Source organism: Lycorma delicatula, chromosome 1 (genome assembly GCF_047948215.1).
Source record: "Lycorma delicatula isolate Av1 chromosome 1, ASM4794821v1, whole genome shotgun sequence".
Taxonomy (NCBI): domain Eukaryota; kingdom Metazoa; phylum Arthropoda; class Insecta; order Hemiptera; family Fulgoridae; genus Lycorma; species Lycorma delicatula.
The window spans coordinates 44311511-44333311 of record NC_134455.1 but is presented as its reverse complement, the minus strand read 5'-3'; the positions used below and the strand labels follow the sequence as shown (position 1 = coordinate 44333311).

General features: G+C 34.6%; 1 protein-coding gene across 1 annotated transcript in view; it reads left to right on the top strand.

Annotated features, from left to right (window-relative positions):
* Nucleotides 1–21801, top strand: part of LOC142318091 (adipokinetic hormone/corazonin-related peptide receptor variant I-like) — a 714190-nt gene that overhangs the window by 589556 nt on the left and 102833 nt on the right. The window contains exon 5 of the mRNA XM_075354618.1: nucleotides 4036–4217. Within this exon, the coding sequence (XP_075210733.1) occupies nucleotides 4036–4217 (182 nt within the window). The remainder of the gene's footprint in view (nucleotides 1–4035; nucleotides 4218–21801) is intronic.

The window sequence follows — 21801 nt, the reverse complement described above, 5'->3', positions numbered from 1 at the left end:
GAATTATACAAAGTGATTCCGGAGAAAAGGTAAAAATTTGGGATCTACTTCTAGAGCTTGAAATAAGGAAAAGAGTTCGTAAAAACATATGTCCGGAAACGCATTGTTACTGAGTTACGCCTAACGAAAAATTTCTCTCGTAAATGAAAAATAAAAAATAAATTTTTATTATTAAAAACAAAACAAAACTTTACAGAAGAATATTATGAATTTGTAAAAATTAAATTCAGCTGTTTTTGTACAATAAATTTAGACCTTTGAAAAATTAAAATATATTAATTTATTTTAAAATCAAACTCACTGCGTTTTATACTATAATAATTTACAATAAATATTCGAAAATTTCACTTTTGAAATTGATGCACTTTTCAACTCGTTTCATACATTTTCTGTCGCGTAAAATATGTATAATTATATTATTTCAATTGAAATTATAATTCAAAAATTGTTAATATTTTACCAATGTTATTACTTGTAAATTTCATTGTAATATTAAAGGACGAAAAGTCATTATTTGATTATTTTGCGGACAATATGTTCAGACCCGTGTCTATTTTCCTCCTCCTTATTTAACATAAATAAATATGTCCATTTCTTGTTCCTCTTTATATTAATGTAAACAAGTTTGTTTGTATTATGTTGCTGCTTAGTTACCAGCTGAGATTTATGTATTATGTCTAACTGTATTATTGTAATTGTTTAAGTTATTATTTATTCGTTCATCAGCACATAAACATGACACATTAACCATCACTAACAGATAAACTATGTATTCAACATTACAGTGTAAAAAATAATAAATTAATGTAATTAAATTGCGTTATCAATTAAAGTCCGTAAATCGGCGACATAATGTTGAATTGATGTATCAAGAGCGTATGTGAATCACCAGGTTGCTCCGAAAAGACCGACAGAAGGAATTAAATAAAAGAGTTTAACAAAAATAATATTCAATTCTAATGGAGATTTTTGTATGAAGATCAGAACCGGTTAATTCCAAATATTTTCGGTGAAAATTTTCCCCGACATTTGGATTGGATCGATATAAAACGTATAGAAATTACAAAAGTATTTAATAATACAGTTTACATTTAATTATACTACTATGAGATTGTAACATTTTTATTTGATATAAAAAGAAAACTAAAATCTAAACGATAAGAAACAGTGAGGCATAGATGAATTGTAGAATATCTACAACCCATTAAACGATACTCTTAAGGAATACGATTGAAATTTTAATTATTTTTGTTATTAACGAATATGTTTTAACTTGCATCTTTTTATGAATTAAGGTACGTTTTCAGCACTATAATAATTAAAATGAAGAGAAAGCTGTCTTGAACAAAAATTTTAATTTAAAATACTAAAATGTAAAAGTTAAAAATTTTCTAACATGTAGCTGATCACTCAGATCAATTATATCTCTTCATTTTTACTCATTCTATGATTTAGTTTTCAGCAGACTTGAGTTGAAATTAAATAAGAAAAGTGCATTCAGTTATAATTTTATTTTTTATTATATTATATTTTTTAGTAGTATTTTGTTCAAGTATAAACTAACGTTTAATTATCTCCGATTTAGAGGGTAAATCTACATCACTTACATTTACTAGCCTTCATTTACTATTCTTTTTTTTTTATCTCCGGGTCCGCACTCAAGCAATTCATTCCGCAGAGGATGAGATGATTGTTTTGTAGCGTGTGTGAAAAATGCCATGCCTGACCGGGATTCAAACCCGGGACCTCCGGGTTAAAGGCCGAGACGCTATCACTCACGCCACGGAGGCCGGCTACATTTACTATTCTGGTCTGACTTATTATACATTTAGAACAACTGGTGTACAAGGATACCAAGTCTTTAGAAAGAGTTGTTTTCTGTGAAAATAATGATATTCTCTGTATAGCTAACCCCGTTGTAAAAAGAGTGAATGTGTACTATGTCTTTTTGAGATAAATATCTAAATTATGATTAAAAGTGTTTTTGACTGGTTAAAGAAGGTGACAGGAAATTAATCCTGACTTTCCTTAATAATCCAAGTACTGGAAGCTTGCTGTATTAGTAATGAAGATAATCATATTTTATTAATCTTTTAATCATAATTCTTTCGTTTAATTACAACCTTCGAATGCATTTTCTTGGGTTTTAAGAAATATATTTACTATTCTGCTTAAATACATGTTTAATAAATGAATTTCATACTTTAAGAAAAGAACAGTGTTCTTTGAAACGTTTGTTACGGGAGGATATTGGAAATTACTTGAGTTGGTTAACTGGAAAATAATCTCACAGATTAATAGAGGACAGCAGTGAAATTAGTGACAGAATCTTGAGAAGAGGGGATTTAGATTGATTAGCCATTTATTAAATCACCCAATTTTAATTAATTTTCTAACTGGAGCTGCAAGTTATGGATAAAAGGAGGATTGGAATAAAAAAAACAAATACATCCATGTAAGTTGTAGCAATATATTAGGTTGCGGTTAAAAGAATAGTATAGGAAAAAAAGGAATTGAGAATAGTTCTAATCAATCAAATGAGTGTTCACTTGACAAAAGAAATAATAAAAAGTTTTAAAAGTACAAGTTTGTCTTAAATAGATTCGATTTATTATCGAAAAAGTTGTAATTTGCGAATCTCTCATAGACGGTTTACATCCTAGGATATTAAAAAGTTAAAGGATCCTAGGATCATAAAAAGTAAAAATAAATTTCTCATTTAACGTTTAAAGTTTTAAAGTTTATTTAATTTGGTTCCTTTTTATTTTATAATATTGTTAGCGAAATTAATTTATGCATTATTAATTTATCATCATTAATTTGCTACTATAAAGATGACTATGAAAACTATTTAAAAATTAAATCAATACATGATTTTTTTAACTCGAGATCAAATATTGATTTAAGTATTTGATGCATCTAAAAGAATTGAATTGTTTATCAGAAAATGTAAAAAAAAAAAATAAATAATTTCTAAAACAGTCAAGCTATAAATAATAATTGTAATTTAAAACTAAAATTAATCAAAACTTTTCTATAAATTAAAGTAAAAAACTAACTTCATACGGTTTAACTTCACGGGTTTTCTGTAGCAAATATATTTTTTAAACATAATTTTTCTGGGAAATGTAGACATTATCGCTGTGTACATTCTTATATTTAAATATATAATTTTTAAGTAAGACTTATAATTAATTATTTTCTGCTAACTGAGAACTTTTGAATTATGAATAAAAATAAGACTGACTCTATCCAAAAATATTTTTAAGCTGTATGTTTTAACAAAACTATTACGTTTAAGATTTACTTAACGTTATTAAAATATGATCTTTTTCGGTTTTATAATTCAATGTAGTACCTTCATATACAATTATCCTCTGAAGGTTTTGATAACCTTATGTTTATCATAAAAATTATTTTATTATTGGATTATTTTGAATAAAATATGATTCTACAACGTTATTAGTAAATCTCTTATCTTAATGTAATGTAATTTCATTTAATATTAGATTTTACATATTGTAAGAAATATTGAAACATAAATTTTAAAATTCCGAGCGATGCCAGCGATAGTTCAGTAGTGTCAAAGATTATCAGAATAGATGAATTTAAAACATATTTATTTATTTTATCTTTTAAATTAATAACAAAAATAATAGTTGTGTCATTTTATCTTTAATGAATGAGATTTATTTAGCTTTTATTCGCGCAATATTTTTATATTGTGGGGCAAGCGTTACTTAAATGTGTAATAAATAGTTAATCACTGAAAATTATTATAGAAGTTTGCCGCTGATTATTATTCATGGTGAAAGTTTTTAAAAAATACTATTTACCATTATATAAAATTTCCACACCGTTGCTGCAACTCAAAATAGTTGCGAATTATCTTTTAAACACAATATTGCTTTGGATTTATACTTGCTAAACTAGATTCATCAAAACATTCCTGTTTAGATATATTTTGGTCCTTAAATTGTGAAAATATGTATTCCTAATAAACAGTTCGATAATCCAATCTTATTTTCTTTTTAGGTACATGCTAGATCGTAAAACGGCTGAAGAAGTTGATTCACGCATACAGGATGGTTTCTTCATAATGGCCGTATCAAATTCATGTATGAATCCTCTGGTATACGGGTCGTATAATCGAAAAGAATGTGAAAGATGTTTTTGTATGAAAGGATCAAGTACTCGTTTTAATCGTCGTTCTCCTGGTAAGAAATGAATTCCATTTAATTAATTATACATATAAAATATATTTGTATGAACGCATTCATGCATACATGTACCCACGGTTTATATATATTTATAGTTAATACACCTATGACTTTTAATCGGGTGCGGATTGCGTAAATTCTTTTACTTTAAAGTTGAAACTGATGACTATCAAGAAATCGTCTTTTCCAATTTGATAAAATTTTATAATTGACTATCTACTTTGGTAGTCTAATTAAAAAAAATAAATAAAAATATTCTGTCAAAATAATGTGATGTGTTACTTCTAACTTAAAAGGGACGTTTTCTGATGATTTTAGAATAGAAAAATTTAACCGATTCCACTTCTGATGAATCAATGAACTTTAGAAATTGAAAAATTTATTATTTTTTTAGTTATCACGTGATTTAAATTATAGTATTTTATCATTAACTCGTATTACACATTGTAAAGTTCTAATAAATCATGGTATAAATGTTTACAGAATAACATTTTGACTAATTATTCGAAATATTTAGATGACGTAACTAATATCTCGATACCTGATGTATATTATCATGATATACTGAATATATATATAAAACATACCTGTAGCTTATTTCCATATTGAAAGTTTGAGGATACGTAATTCTGTGCACTGAATATATGTTATTACACAATTAACAGTAATAAACGTGCTTATAAATTAGTAGAAAGCTTAATCTTTTTTAATAATAAATAATACAAAATAAAAATGTACATTCAAAAACTAACACACTACTTGTGGCCAAACGGTCACCTCTGATTGACAGAAGTTAACATAATTTATTTCCTTTAAAGACATCAGTTCTGTAAACTTAAAAACGTTCAGTCATTACTAAATAATTATTTTGATTCAATTTAACACTCAAGCCTAATCGTATCAAAAATTATACGTAAGATATCTATTTTAGGCAAACCAGTACACACATGCATACTAAAAACCTTCCGCTGTTATAAATACCATAAAAGTCCAGTTGATAATACGACTAGGATTATATATTCATCTTAAATATTATTTAGTTTAACCTTCTTATTTATCACAATCATTCTAAGTTAATTACGTATACATTCCCCTTAAAAAACTGTAACTGAAAATAATTATTATTCAACTTTATATCCAAACACCACACACTCTAACATTAACATGCTACTTCATGTCATACTTCAATCATTACCGTTCAACACCCTACACTATTATTTTCACCCACTACATTATAGCACTACATTATTTTCACCCATCACCTCACTTCCGACCTGGTGTTCCCATTTAACTCAAAACTGGGAAACGACCTGCAAAATTCTTTATACCTTCGCTCTCAAATTATGCAACGTACAATTCAACTGCAATTTCTTCAACCTGACCTGAAGAATTGTGAATATATCATATATGTTAATTGTGATAATGTTTACTTCTGAATCAAAATTATTTTAAAAATTGGAAAGAAATTTTAATACATTACCTAAACATAAATTCAAAGGGGAAAGAAAATACACTGAGAGACAAAAAATAAATTTTTAACTTTTCTCTAAGTGTGATACTATTTCTTGAATTGCATTTTTTGGGTACATTACAGATTTGTAAATACAATTTTTCTATCAATCTTAGTTTTAAATAAATAATGGTTCAAAAAAGATTTAAGGAAGATGTAGTTAAAATCTGTAAAATTTATAATTTTGCATGGCCATACCTGTGTTAGAATGATTCGCTGATGCTTTTCATTGACAAATAGCCTCAGGCACATCCCGGATTAACGTCTAACAGTATATGGAAATAGGGATACTGCGCCAAAATCAAAGACGGTGGACAGTCCAAAAACTTCGATTGACGTCACTAATTCAAGATGGCGGTGGTCGGCCATTTTGGATTGTGACGTCATTGGTGCTAGTAGCCCGTCACCGCCATATTGGATTTTCCCTTTTTCCCTATGGAAATTTCATCTTCCCTTAGCGGGATATTTGAAATTCCGCAGGGATACCAACTTGAGTAATATATTCGCTTTGAATATTATTTATAATAATTAATTCAAAGGTTGGTAATCAGCTGTTGTGTAGCGGTCGGTTTGAATTAAATAAATAAGTAATATTTGAATAATATTTTTACCCGATTTTCTCATACCCTTGTATTATATAAACGTCTTTAGAATTGTTAATTTCATTTAAATCTGACAGTGTAAGATCATTGAACCTTTGCGGTAAAGATATTTTTCCAAATCCTTCAATTGCTGCAATAATTGAATCACCATTTTTTGTTTTTATAAACTCTACTTTTTGAATTCGATAACGTCTATTTTGCATCATTTCATTAATCCTTTTAATACTGTTGCAATAATTTAAATTATTCAATTTATCAAATATATTAGACATTTTTACTATTCTATATATAAAGTAAAATTATTTTAAATTAATATTTTATTGATAATGTAAAAATTTTTTTACTCATTGTAAGATAGCTATTAATAGCATTGATTTCGTTTCTATTCACAACCTCTGTAATTGAGTAATAATGTCAATAAAAAGTAAAACACCAAGAATAAAATAATCAACATTTCATATATATATATATATATATATATATATAAATTTTGAAAATAACTTGAATAAAACATTACAAAACAACATCGCTCAAATCGATCCAAGAATTGTACTTTTATCAAAACCCAACCATTTTACATAGGCTTTGTCGTCTTTTCGTCGTAAAATTTTCTCAATTTGATATACATCTTTATGTTTGGTTTTTTGTAGTTCGTGTTGGTAAAAAAGCCCTTTTATGACTTCGTTTCGGGAATCAATTAGTTCATAGGTAACAGGATTGGATTCACTATGTAGTGTATGAATTTTCAATATTTCATTCGTCCAATTTGGTGGATAGCCCTTTTCAAATACTTTTTTATGTTTACTTATACAAACACTGTCGTCTACATTAAATTTAATTTTTACACCTTTTTTTTTATCGTATTTTTTATATAAATTTTCCAAAACTTGCGCTTCGTTCGTCTTGTTTACACCTTTGGGTTTAACTAATGTAGCCAAATGTATAGAATTATTGTATTCATCTAAAAGTGTTTGCAGTATATCAATCCATTTATAGTTGCCATATTCAGTAAATTTAGTCCACATTTTTGTTTTTAATGTTCAATAATAGCGGCCTTTTTATCTGAATGGGTGGAATAATGATTTATGTTGAATTTTTGAACAAGGCACAACATGTGGATTGTAAAATTCCTTTCCCTGATCTGTTTGAAAATGTTTCATTTTATGTCTTTTCAATATCGGTTCCAAAGCAAACGCGACCTCTTTACCTGTCTTGTTCTTTAATGGTACGCCATATGCAAATTTAGTAAAACAATCAATTATAGTCAATAAAAATGTATAACTATAGCTTGCCGGAGAGCTCTAGCCCCCGCTAGGTAGCAGCACCCGACGGCAAAAGTGGAACATAACACAGACAACAAAACTGTTTTCATGTAATCCCATGCAGTGCTTTGGCACACAAAAAAGGGCTTAATATTCTTCCGTTGCCACATTTAATAATATAACCGAACTATTTAAAAGATTTTTCCACTAATTTATTTATAAGATAAAATGACTTTCTTTTACAGAAACAATATATTACTTTATCGATTAATTTTTAAATAATACTAATATATAAAATTAAAATAAAAAAAATTAATAAAACTGTATTTCACGGATCTCGTTTAATTAATGCATAAACGCTCAGTGATTACATTTGCACTTTCTGAATTAAGATCTATTTTATAGTTTTATGTAATTTTACTCTTATGCTAAATATGTTGTAGTTGTATAGTTCTGGACATACCACAAGTCAAAACAATCTTTAGAAAAGTCTAAAGGGAAGAAAATAAAAAGTTTTTTGTCTTTGTTTTTCAAAAATTTATATTTATGGATATGGAGATGTTATTTAAGCCATGAATTAAAACACCTTTCTCTGTCTTGTGTTAATCGTTAGCAATTTTGTAAATATAATAATAATAAACAAATAAATCAAAATCCTCCTCTATGAATCATGAGACCTTGCCGTTGGTGAAGGGGCTTGAGTGCTCAGTGATACAGAGTAGCTGGACCGATGGTGCAACCATATCGGAGAGGTATCTGCTGAGAGCCAGACTAAGGAATGATTCCTGAAAGAGAGCAGCAGCTCTTTCAGTAGTTGTTAGGGGCAAGAGTCAGGACGACTTAAACGGCTATATCAACATCACTAAGTCCTCTGAGTACTGCGCAGCTGAAATGGAAAACTACAGCTGCTTTTTTCCAAGAAAATGTGGCTCTGCATTTTCATATAGCAATGATGGATGCGCCTTCCTTGGTAAAATATTCCGGTAAAATATTTATTGGTAAAATAAACTAGTCCCCCGTTCGGATGTCCGAGTGGGGACTACTAAGGAACGGGTCACCAGAAAATTAAAAAATAACATTCTACGAGTCGGAGCGTGGAATGTTAGAAGTTTAAAAAAGGTTGGTAGGCTACAAAATTTAAAAAGAGAAATGGATAGGATAAATGTGGATGTAGTAGGAATTAGTGAGGTTCGGTGGAAGAGGAAGGCGACTTTTGGTCAAGTGATTTTAGAATAATTAACTCAGCTTCAAATAATGGGCAGGCAGAAGTAGGTTTCATAATGAACAAGAAGATAGGGAAGAGAGTAGAGTATTTCAAAACGCATAGCGATAGAATCATTGTAATAAGGATTAAATCAAAACCTAAACAGACAACGATTTTTAACGTCTATATGCCTACAAGCATATATGATGATGAGGTAGAGTGTGTATACGAAGAGATTGATGAAGCAATTAAACACGTAAAAGGAGATGAAAATTTAATAATAGTTGGAGATTGGAATGCAAGCATTGGAAAAGGCAAGGAAGGAAATATAGTGGGTGAATACGGGCTGGGCAAAAGGAATGAAAGAGGGGACAGACTTATAGAGTTTTGCACGAAGTATAATTTAGTAATTGCCAACACCCAATTTAAAAATCATAATAGAAGAATATACACTTGGAAAAAGCCAGGCGATACTGCAAGGTATCAGATAGATTATATGATGGTTAAGCAAAGATTTAGAAATCAACTCGTTGACTGCAAAACTTACCCTGGAGCAGACATTGATAGCGACCATAATTTGGCAATAATAAAATGTAGATTGGGGTTTAAAAACCTGAAGAAAAGGTGTCAGATAAATCGGTGGAATTTAGAGAAGCTTGAGGAAGAGGAGGTAAAGAAGATTTTTGAGGAGGACATCGCAAGAGGTCTGAGTTAAAGAGATACGGTAGAAAATGTAGAAGAAGAATGGGAGAATGTTAAAAAGGAAATTCTTAAATCAGCAGAAGCGCACTTAGGCGGAATAAAGAGAACTGGCAGAAAACCTTGGGTTTGAGACCATATATTGCAGCTGATGGATGAACGTAGAAAATCTAAGAATACTAGTGATGAAAAAAGTAAAAGGAACTATCGACAATTAAAAAATGCTATAAACAGGAAGTGCAAACTGGCGAAAGAAGAGTGGATTAAAGAAAAGTGTTCAGAAGTGGAAAGAGAAATAAACATTGGTGAAATAGACGAGTAAACGAACTAGAAAATAGTGTAATAGAGGAAGAAGAGGAAGATGAGGAGGATGAAATGGGAGAAACAATACTGAGATCTGAATTTAAGAGAGCATTAAAAGATTTAAATGGCAGAAAGGCTCCTGGAATAGACGGAATACCTGTAGAATTACTGCGCAGTGCAGGTGAGGAAGCGATTGATAGATTATACAAACTGGTGTGTAAAATTTATGAAAAAGGGGAATTTCTGTCAGACTTCAAAAAAAGTGTTATAGTCATGATACCAAAGAAAGCAGGGGCAGATAAATGTGAAGAATACAGAACAATTAGTTTAACTAGTCATGCATAAAAAATCTTAGCAATATTAGGCCTCAGATTAATAGTAGAAGGAAGATTAAAGAAAAACAAACCAACATACTTGGCGTTTATAGACTTAGAAAAGGCATTCGATAACGTAGACTGGAATAAAATGATCAGCATTTTAAAAAAATTAGGGTTCAAATACAGAGATAGAAGAACAATTGCTAACATGTACAGGAACCAAACAGCAACAGTAATAATTGAAGAACATAAGAAAGAAGCCGTAATAAGAAAGGGAGTCCGAAAAGGATGTTCCATATCTCTGTTACTTTTTAATCTTTACATGGAACTAGCAGTTAATGATGTTAATGAACAATTTAGATTCGGAGTAACAGTACAAGGTTAAAAGATAAAGATGCTACGATTTGCTGATGATATAGTAATTCTGGCCGAGAGTAAAAAGGATTTAGAAGAAACAATGAACCCCATAGATGAAGTCCTACGCAAGAACTATCGCATGAAAATAAACAAGAACAAAACAAAAGTAACGAAATGTAGTAGAAATAACAAAGATGGACCACTGAATGTGAAAATAGGAGAAAAGATTATGGAGGTATAAGAATTTTGTTATTTGGGAAGTAGAATTACTAAAGATGGACGAAGCAGGAGCGATATAAAATGCCGAATAGCACAAGCGAAACGAGCCTTCAGTAAGAAATATAATTTGTTTACATCAAAAATTAATTTAAATGTCTGGAAAAGATTTTTGAAAGTATATGTTTGGAGTATCGCTTTATATGGAAGTGAAGCTTGGACAATCGGAGTATCTGAGAAGAAAAGATTAGAAGCTTTTGAAATGTGGTGCTACAGGAGAATGTTAAAAATCAGATGGGTGGATAAAGTGACAAATGAAGAGGTATTGCGGCAAATAGATGAAGAAAGAAGCATTTGGAAAAATATAGTTAAAAGAAGAGACAGACTTATAGGCCACATACTAAGACATCCTGGAATAGTCGCTTTAATATTGAAAGGACAGGTAGAAGGAAAAAATTGTGTAAGCAGGCCACGTTTGGAATATGTAAAACAAATTGTTAGGGATGTAGGATGTAGGGGGTATACTGAAATGAAACGACTAGCACTAGATAGGGAATCTGGGAGAGCTGAATCAAACCAGTCAAATGACTGAAGACAAAAAAAAAATCAAAATATTCATTTTCTGTTTTCCGTGTTTAGGGAATGGGAGAATTAATGTGACTGTTTTGGGTTAAATATTTTTTTACGATTTATCATCGAATGCCAAGAACTAAACCAGGAATTTTCCAATTAAATACATTTTCTGGAAAGAGACCCAATCTTCGTCGATATTTCTAATAAAGCATTGGTTTTTTTATAAAAGCTTATTTTAATAAAACAAGTTCAGTTTATCATATACCTCAGATTCCAGAATAGAGAATGCGAATGTTGATTTACGCTGATGAAAGATTGATTTTTTAATAATTTAACCTTCCACTTCCACTTATGTTTTATATATATATATATATATATATATATATATATATATATTATTTAGGAAAATAGATAAAATTATTTCTATCGAGTGAATAAGATTCATTAATTTTCGTTCTGTCCTTTCCACGAGTAAATTTATGCAATTAACATTTTTTCCTTCTTTTCTTAGATTCATCTCGTTATTTTAACATAATGGAATCAACTTTAAGTTTTAAAATAATTACTGAATGAACATTTTTGATTTATAGCTATTGTAATTTTTTGTTTTTTCTAAATAATACGTTGTTTGAGTACACATTTATTGTGATAAAAATAAATTCCATACTAACACATTGTCAAATTTAATATTTATATTAAATTAAATACGAGTAAATTGTACATCTTTTCAGCCTCGTGAGAGACGTTTTGCTAGCGTAAGAAGGATGTCTAATGTATTTATCATCTTTAACGTTTCAGTAATCGAAGTCAGCGCTATGCCGGAAATTAATTTTGCCTAATATTACCGTACTTAATTATCAAAAATTCAATCATACACAAGACGATAAAACACTACCAAAATTAATTACTATGACGTAAATGTAAAATATGGGTTTCTTACAAAATAAATTTCCTCTTATTTACACATTTGAATGCGTGGAATTCATTATTTTCAGGCTCAAAAGTGAGTGAAGTATGTGCGAACAATAATTAAATAACTATATTTCGTAAAGTTACGTCCGTACGTAATTTCATAAAATTTTTCTGTTTATTTTTTTCATCTTATTTTATACAAAGCGATAATTATAACGCTCTTTATTCTAAAGAACTGACTTTCCTGTACATGTTAACTGAAAAATTTAATACTTCACAGAACTTGTGTGTATCATTTAACAATGTTAATGTTTCAACGTAATTTCTGAATTGTTATTAAAATAAACTACTCTTTTTGTACAGAATTATCTCATAAGTAACAAAGATCAGCTGGAACAAATTAAAGGAAAAAAATTGCGGTTAAATTTAATACTTTATGTTCATTATAAATATTTTTAACTGAAGTAACGTAGAAACTTTTTTATTCTGAAAAAAGTGCATTAAATATACCTTGTTTATAAATAAGATAATTAGTGTAGAATAGCTTTTTTTGGTAATAAAAAAATTCCGTGTTTCCTACTGATTACTTACCCAAAATTTAAATTTATATGCATCTGACATTTTATTTTTCTAACTGACATTTTATTTTATGTATCTAAATATCTGACTTTGGTTTTAATTTAGATTTTTAATCGTATTGCTTCATGCGGGGAAGGTGGGATTAATTTTAAGATATTTCTACGTATTAATTATTTTTAAGAATTTTGATATTATTACGATTTGTATGTTTCTGATTATTTTACTGCAATTTTGCTGTTAATATTATAAGATTAATTTGTTTAATAGGTTTCATAACTGTCATGATAATTCTGAATATAATATAGCTAAAAAATTACAATGTACTTATGAAGAAAGCAAATGTGAAAGAATTAAAGCTGTTCTATTTTACTAACCGTTTTAAAAAAAGTGTTGAATACCATGATGAATGTATTCCTTGTTGTTCGTTAGAAAAAGAAATACTGCAACTAACGTCCAATTTTAGTATATGCGACTTTCAGGAACGACAATTAAAAAAAAAAACAATAGTCAAACAATTTTATAGATAACATTTATGTTAAAATATGTACTGTTGTGTGTATAAAAAAGGGTTCATTAAATTTCAGGTGGTTTTTGACACTGTTTTTGATGGTAGGCATCTTCCATCTACCACCTTCAAAGTATTGGTGGTAAAATAATTTTTTCAAAAATCAAATTGTTAAAAATTATCATGTGAGATGACAAATAAATAGCAATTAAGATGTTATGCCTACACATACGACTTGTATACGTGTATTTTTATAATCACTACGGACCAAAAATGGTTAATAGAACATCGTTATGAATTTAATAAACATTTTTTTTAACATTCTTCAGTTTATCAGTTTTTACAAACGAAAGGCTCATTTTCAACGTGTTTGTTTTCTGTTGAACGTTAAATAAATAATTATGTTAATGACGATGACCATCGTGTGAATTTTGTTAAATAATATACCGCCTTTTTTCAATACCTCGGTTAAGTTTAATTATTGTAAATATTTTATTGTTAGTTGAGTAAGTGTAATCGCACCGTACGGACGTTTTGTTGTGCTGCTCCGCGATTATAACATTTTTGGACTGGTTTTTCCGGCTTTTTCTTGATAATAGGTATGGTTAGGTGAATATTTACTGGATGTGATTTGAATTTTTACGATTTTTGGTTATCGGAACGATAAGTTTTTATAGTGATTTTTGACGTTTCGACCTTATTGTCACATCTCGATTCCCCCCCGAGGGGAGAAGATCCCACCGCGTAGCGTGTCCGGTCGCTACACCACCTCCTCCGTTCCTAGCCAGTAGTGGTTTTAACGGAGGACATCTTCTCGCCCTCAAACTGATTGCGCACCACAGCTCTCAGTTCAGGCCCCGCAGAGATGCCACCGATGCAGATGCCCCAAGGGACATCTGCATCAGTAAAATTCACCGCGAGATAGTTCTGTGTCTGTGCTTTCAGAAAGCAGACAACGAACAACTGCAGCTACCACGACGCCCTCAGGAACTAAGCTAGATGCCTAACCGCGGAATGAAGACCCCGCGCCTAGCTCTAACTATTAATGAGCAACTTATCGAATGTCTCAGATCCGAGAAACTACCACTATAACAAAAACTTTCCCACTAAAAAGTTTAAACACAGCGAAATTTGGTCCTAGTTTTAAGAACTTAAAGAACCCCGCTTAATTACTCATAAGAGTACAACTAACTGACTCCATTCCGGTCTGCCCGGGAGAGGAGAACGAACGCCTACTCCCACACAGCTTCATCACGCAGTCCGCGTGACTTCACCATCTTTCGTAAACCGCCGTCGAAACGCCACTGCCTACCACCGAAGCGTCACACAGCCAGTCCCGTGTCGTATGCTCACAAAACGCCCCCATCGGAGCGCGACCGCACCCCCCGGGACAAGGAAAAACCATGCCCGTTGGCAGCGGCTGCAACTCCGCCGACAGCTTTATCCCAAATCAAAATAACAGCTCTTAGATCTAACCGAGGCACGCTGCCTTAAGCGCCTACCTTCGGCCTGTCAACTGCCCAGGCGGTCCCTAGCCACCCAGGTTCCTATCACCTACTAAATCCCTTCGGCAGTCCTGCTCAGGACGAGGAAGCGAAGGAAGCCAGCAACAATTGTCCACCATCTACGAGTCCTCCAGTTGACTCGTAGATCCAAAACGGAGTTTAGTCTCTCGAGTTCCCTAGTAACTCTGGTACGCTCAGCTTCGTATCTAGGAAAAATGTGCAGGACATGGTCCACAGTGTCATCAACCCTACAGTCCGGACAGAAGCCGGAATCAACCAACCTAAACCTAGCCAATTTCTCCCTAAAGACACCATGTCCGGAGAGAAACTGCGTCGTGTGCCGATTGGGGGATACCCAGCTAACAACTCGCAACTCTCTAACATCGGGAAATATACCATGCATATAACGACCTGTTGAAGAATCGTTCCACCTATCCTGCCAAGAGTCAAAACCTTGGTCTTCGATCACACGCATACGCCCTGAAGTAAGAAGGCCTCCCTTCTTTGTATCATACCGCTGACTACGCTCTGTAGCCAAAATATCCAAGGGTTTGATGCCTGCGATTATAGTTACTGCCTCTCGCGAGACAGTCCTATAACTGCCGACAACCGCTAATAAAAGAAGACGCTGGGCTCTTAATAGAATATCCCTATAACATTGGTGCCACATACGATAAGCCCAGACGGGCGCAGCGTACAACATAATGGCCTCGCAAACACCTTTATTAATCCGCATGGTATGGAAATTCAACCCCCAATCGGGATGGACAACTCTACGGACGCCGAAAAAAGCATCAATGGCCTTCTTCGCCACTCATCCTTGATGAGAAGCCTCTCATCAAGGATTACACCCAGATACTTTTGAAGAGTGACATACCTAATTGAACGACCGTCCATCACGACCCGCGGGTGGCGAGTCGCAGCTAGCCGGCCCTTCAAAAACATCATAGTGGTTTTCTCCGCACTGAAAACCATCTTATGCTGCAGACTCCACAACCGCAATACCTTACATGCCTGTGCCGCTCTAAGCTCAATCTCAGCACGCGAATCGTCCTCGACCAACAGTATCCCATCGTCGGCGTAAGCCACGACACGACAGCCACCGGGCAAACGCAGCCGCATGAGAGCGTTGAACTTGATGGTCCAGACGAGTGGACCTAATACACTGCCCTGTGAACATCCTTTAGACAGGGTCTTTCCTACTTGCAAACTGCCGTCACGAAGGACAACAGTTCTATCGCTGAAGTAGCTTGAGAGAGTGTTAATCTCATCACGCGTGCAACCACGCTTTTGCAATTGGAACAAGGCAGAGGGCCACCACAAGTTATTAAATGCCCCGGATATTTCCAAGAAGACACCGAGTACATATTTGCACTCGCTGCCTGAAGCCAAATCAAGGACACTAAGAATCGCGTCCTCCGTACTCTTGCCGGGTCTAAAGCCATACTGGTCATCCATCAGCATGTGATTAGAAGTCAGCCTACTATTAATGCGGAGGTAAAGTACCTTCTCGAAAACCTTTCCAACAACTGGCAAGAGCGTCAGAGGACGGTAAGAAGAACTGACGGTGGCGTCCTTGTCGCCACCCTTGAGTAACAGCTTCAAGATACCACATTTCCAGCAAACCGGGAAATACCCAGCGAATAGACGCCTATTGAACACCCTAGTCAATGGGCCAAGAACTACAGGCAGGGTGCGAACAAGGAGCTCCACCGTAATACCATCATATCCGGGGGCTTTATCCCTAGCCAGGCTACAGATTACTAGACGGACTTCCGCCTCGGTAATCTCCGACGACACAGAGTCTGTGTCAAAACCTACAACCGCCGCTCGAACTCTCCAATGATACAAGGTCTCACCAACCTCGGTATCATCGGGGAGCAGATCGTCCATCAGAAGAGATAGCACACGATCTTTCTCAACTACAACGCCGTCTTGGGTCGAGAGAGCTGACAGAAGATTGTCCTTTTTTCACTTGTGAGCAAGTACTCGATAAACAACACCCCATGGGTCTTTATTCCCCTGCTCTTGAACAAAAGAGTGCCAGGAATCTCGCTTCGAAGTCCTAATACTATGAAAATACTCGTACCTTTTCTGACGATACTCCGCAAACAGGACCTCGCGCCGGTCAGGATCACGCGCACGCTGTGTAGCTCTCCCGAGTCGGCCCACGACCTGCTTTAACGCAGTCAAGTCCCGAGTGCACCAACCAGCTATTCTCTCCCGACCCGTGCTCCGGGGCCTTATTGTCACAGGCAAAAAGGACTATAGTGGAGCGTCTCTTCGCTGTACGTGATTATTCGGTTATCTCCAGCTGATAACAAGTAACATATCAGTAAGCGGTAATATAATGAATACAGATATTAATATAAATGTTATTTATGATAATAGATAACATCGGTATCTGAGGTAAATTTGCTCAACTATTTTTTTTTCTTTTTTAACAGTAAGGGTGGAACAAAGTACTTCGGGCACCAGAGTGGGCCTGGCGCCCCACAACGTAAGGTCTCGAACCTAAAAGGAAAAACCGTATCAAACAGTTCTCTTCTGAGGCGGAGATGGCGCCAAATGGTCTGAAAGAGATTACAGACTGCTTGGGAGCGGCCATGATGAAATATAAACAACATTTCGGGAAGACCATGTTATATTACATGCATGAACATGAAAGGGAGCTTAAGAGCATTTACACATCTCTTAAGCAATTACAAGTGTAGACACCGATACAGATGTCCTCACAGTCCACCCAGACCCAGTTCCGGTCTTGAACCATGGCGATATTCTGAATCAGGACTTAAGAGATGACGAACTACTTGCGTCACTGCCGAAGAGGGGGTCTACCTAGACGATGGGCAGGGCTGAAATTGCCACCCTTCCCGTGGAGGGGGCGGTGGACATGTAATTTTGTCAAAGTTTCGAAGTCCAGGAGAGCTGCACTTGAATAAACCAAGGTGGCATGATCTCGCAAGATACTTTCTCGTTTATTGAGGATCAAGAAGAGAAGATGATCCGGAGACGTATATTTACCGTATTCTACGACTCATCTGAGAGCGATAAGCTGACGGCCAAGTATGCTGTCGGCTCTACAAGGAGAGTCCTAAAGAGAACACCTAGTGTGACCTTTGTTCTGCTTACTGGTCCTTTCGGGAACATCATTCGAAAGATAGTGATATACTTGCACAGGACGAGCGATGAGACTGTTGACTTGGTGGTATCCAGGAGCGCGGACGCGAGCAGGACGCATTCCCGCTCAGCTTCGGTGCGTCGTGCGACACCTCCTGTGGAAGGAAGTAGAGTTGTAGTCGTAAAGGCGCAAGGGAAGTCATATGCTGACTTATTCCGGACTTTGAAGTCCAACGTAACAAGAGGAGGCTGGAGAAGTTCTATCCCTCAGACGGAGTAGAAATGAGGAGCTAGAAGTCCGCATAAAAGGGACGCAAGACGCAAGTTTACAACTACCCTGAAGGACAGGACGGCCGAATTATAAGCTGGCGTTTGACTCGAGGTGATAGGCGGGCGGTGGTCCACATCAAGGACTTGGATGTGGACACCACTGAGAGTGAGGTCAGTGACGCCATCGCTGAGGTGATTGGTTTAGGGGAATCGTTCTGAATCTCCTCATTACGAAAAGTGTACGGTGACACGCAAAATTTTACATTTACGACTACTTACCGCGCCGCTAACAAGCTGTTAGCCAATTGAATAAAGATAGGGTGGGTCCATTGTCGGGCCTACATTCGAACCGAATCTATCAGGTGTTGTAAGTGCTGGTCTACGGGGTACAGAAGTACCGACTCTAAGACTCCCGACAGGGCAACATTGTGTTACAAATGTGAAGGTGTTGGACACATTATTAGAGATTGTAGAGAGGCCACAAGATGCCTCAATTGGAACTCAACCGAACATTGCACCGGAGGTAGGACGTGCGTTAAAAATCAACTTGACTAAAATCATGTTAACAAGCGCTAATAGAAGCGTCCTCTCACACGATTTGGTGGAGGAGGTTGCGAGAAGGCATGACGTTGATATTGTGGTCACGTCGGAGCCTAATCGATACACGGTGGCCAGACATGATCGGTGTGCCGACACAGCTGGGGATGTCGCTCTGTACAACGTTAGTGGTCGGCAGCGTTGGCAGCTTATTCACCGGGAAGAGGGCATAATTGCAGTCGACACGAGACATTTCACAATCATTGCAGTGTAGGTGAGTCCCAACATTCCTCTTGAGGACTATGTAACCTTTGTCGGTGAGATCCCCCTTAGCCGATGTCATTGTGAGATCCCCCAGAAGAGTTGTCCTGTTCGGCGACTTCAATTGTAAGCTGGTTGTTCTCATAACAATAGGAGGGGCTTAGTATTGATGGAGATGCTCCAAGCAGTGAGCTTTAGATGCCTTAACGACCGAACTCAGACGTATGTGGCGCGTGACAACACCAGTGTACTTGACTTAGTGATAGTTGACGACAGATGGGGTAACGACTGTTTCCAAATGACGGTACTAAATGAAGAAATAGCTAGCGATCACCGTGCTGTATTTTTCAATACCACGTTGTGTGCTGCCTCAGAGAATTGACGGACACAGGCCACCGCGACTTACCGGGGCACAGATAGAGCTCTTGGTTAGTAGAGTGGCTACAAAACTCTCCGACGGTAGGGTTGTCACCCTGGAGGTGCTTCAAGACCTGGTCATTTAGGAAATCGCACCACTTCCTGTTACACGTAGGCGCTTCCATCCGGTATAGTGGTGGACACCGGAAATTGCCGCTTTACGACAATCACTTCAGACTCTGCACCGCAAAGAGCAACGGCTGAGGAGAATAAATAGCCCTGCCTACGACGAGGTAGCTAGCAGCTTCGTCACTGCTAGAAGGACCCTTAACTTCAAAATAAAGACGCCAAGAGATCGAAATGACGACAACTTTGCCTTGAGTTAGATGTTGATCCGTTGGGGCGGGCATACCAGGTGGCGACAAAGAAGCTTAGAAGGCGTCTACCTGCCCTCATGGCTATGCAGGCGAATGAGCAAAATAACATACTTTTCCCGGAAGGTGACCGGGATGTTGTAGAACATATTGAATGCGGTCGTGGACGATTTACTCAGGACGAATAAAAATTTTTATTTTTAAAAATGTAAAAGGAGGAAATGAAACCTGAGTATTAGCAAATTTATTAGCAATAGGTCTTGTTGGACTGCAGGTCCGACTAATAAAGTATCATTAAGAGATAGGCATTATTGGTTTTAGCTGAACCGTCAAAAACAACTCGAATTTCAGTAGTTAGACTAGAAGGCTTGTACACTGGATGGTGGGGTAAATAGCTTACAATCGATTTGTTAATTAACAAATCATTGAAATTGAGTAATAGCATGTGATTTAATTCTAAATATTCCTGAATGAAAGCGGAGTAGTCCTTTTTAAGATTGGGATTGTTGATTAGTTTTCTTTCTAAAGATAATACTCTATTTTTAGCATTAACAAAAAGAATCACCTATTATCTTTGCGTGATAACGGCGTGACAAATTTTCCTTGATTATTTCGAGTAGTGTTGGAATGAAAAAGTTTTTCACATGTAGAGGTTTCATTAACTGAAGCATCAGTATTAATTTCTTCAATTTTCCAAAATTTCTCGAGTATAGTTGAGAGATTTTTATGAGCGTTACGGGCATGAAAAGGTGTGACAGTATTGTTGGCCTTAACATTATTAGGATAGCGACCTCTAAGTGTATATATCCCAATTTAGTTTTCAGAATAATAGGATATCTGGAATTTCGAATGATTTTCCCAAGCAAGATAAGACTCAAATAGAATTGTTCTCTAATCAGTATTTCAATGTTATTTGCTATGTTGAACTTGGGGTCTGCTAGAAATATATTACGAGGAAGATTAAGATTATAAATGTCAAATGTGGTTGATGGAAGGCTGTCGTCTGACATATCAGATAAAACAGCACATAGCACTTTTAATGAAAAGTTCTTATATCAAGAGTGTAATATAAGTGTAACTGTTTGCATTGAGATAGTGAGTTATTTATGCCTATTATTGGGAGATCATTTTTAATAAGTTTAAGTCCTAATTTTTGGGCAAATTTATATGTGCAACAGTTTGCCTGGCTATCAGAATCTAATAAGATTCTACATGAATGGTGATTACCATATATACTATTGGTGTTACATATGGCTATTGATAAAAGTATATTTTCATTTGACTGATTATTAAATGAAATAAGTATTACTTTCAGGCTTGTTGTCATCTAAACTAGGATGATTAATTTTGCCCATATGGAAGAGTGTATTACATCTTTTAGTACAAATCATACATAATATTTTTAATTGAATGACCTTTATTTAAATAAATAAAACAACAACTTTTATGCCTAAAACGTCTCTGCGTTCACTGATGATCAAATTTAAAAATTCTTTACGTTGTTGTAAGTGATGGTTTGAATTACAAAATAAACATTACTTTGAATTAAATTTTGAATAAAAACTGACATTATTTCTATTAAATTGCTTGTTATGAATCAAGGTAAAGCGTTTGTTAAACGCTTTGGTTGAATTGTTATGACGTTTTCCTTTTGTTTTATTTTCTGTTTTCATTGCGTCTTTGAAGTGGATGCATTAATATTTTCTAGAAGTTGTCGTCTGGAATTTAGAAATTCGATAGTCTTTAAAGGTGGGAACCCTTTGATTTGACAACTTTTCCTTCCACAATCTTCAGGTATGTAGTTCGATTTTGATGTTAGAAATTGGACAACAATAAATTCATACGTGTTTTCAGGAAGTTTAATTATTTTAAGCAAATTCACGTATGAGGAAATTTCATTAATAAATTTGGATAAAGTTAAAAGTTAAAGTTAAAATTTGGATGTACGGATTTTCTTTTTATAGAACGTAACCAATCTGACCAATAATGCGCTCAGCATTATGAAATGCAATTATATATCTTTTATCAAATCGTTTTTTTTAATAATTCTAGAGCATTAATATAATTTTCATCTGTTATTGGTAGATTTTTAATAATAGCTAAGGCTTCATCCTTCAA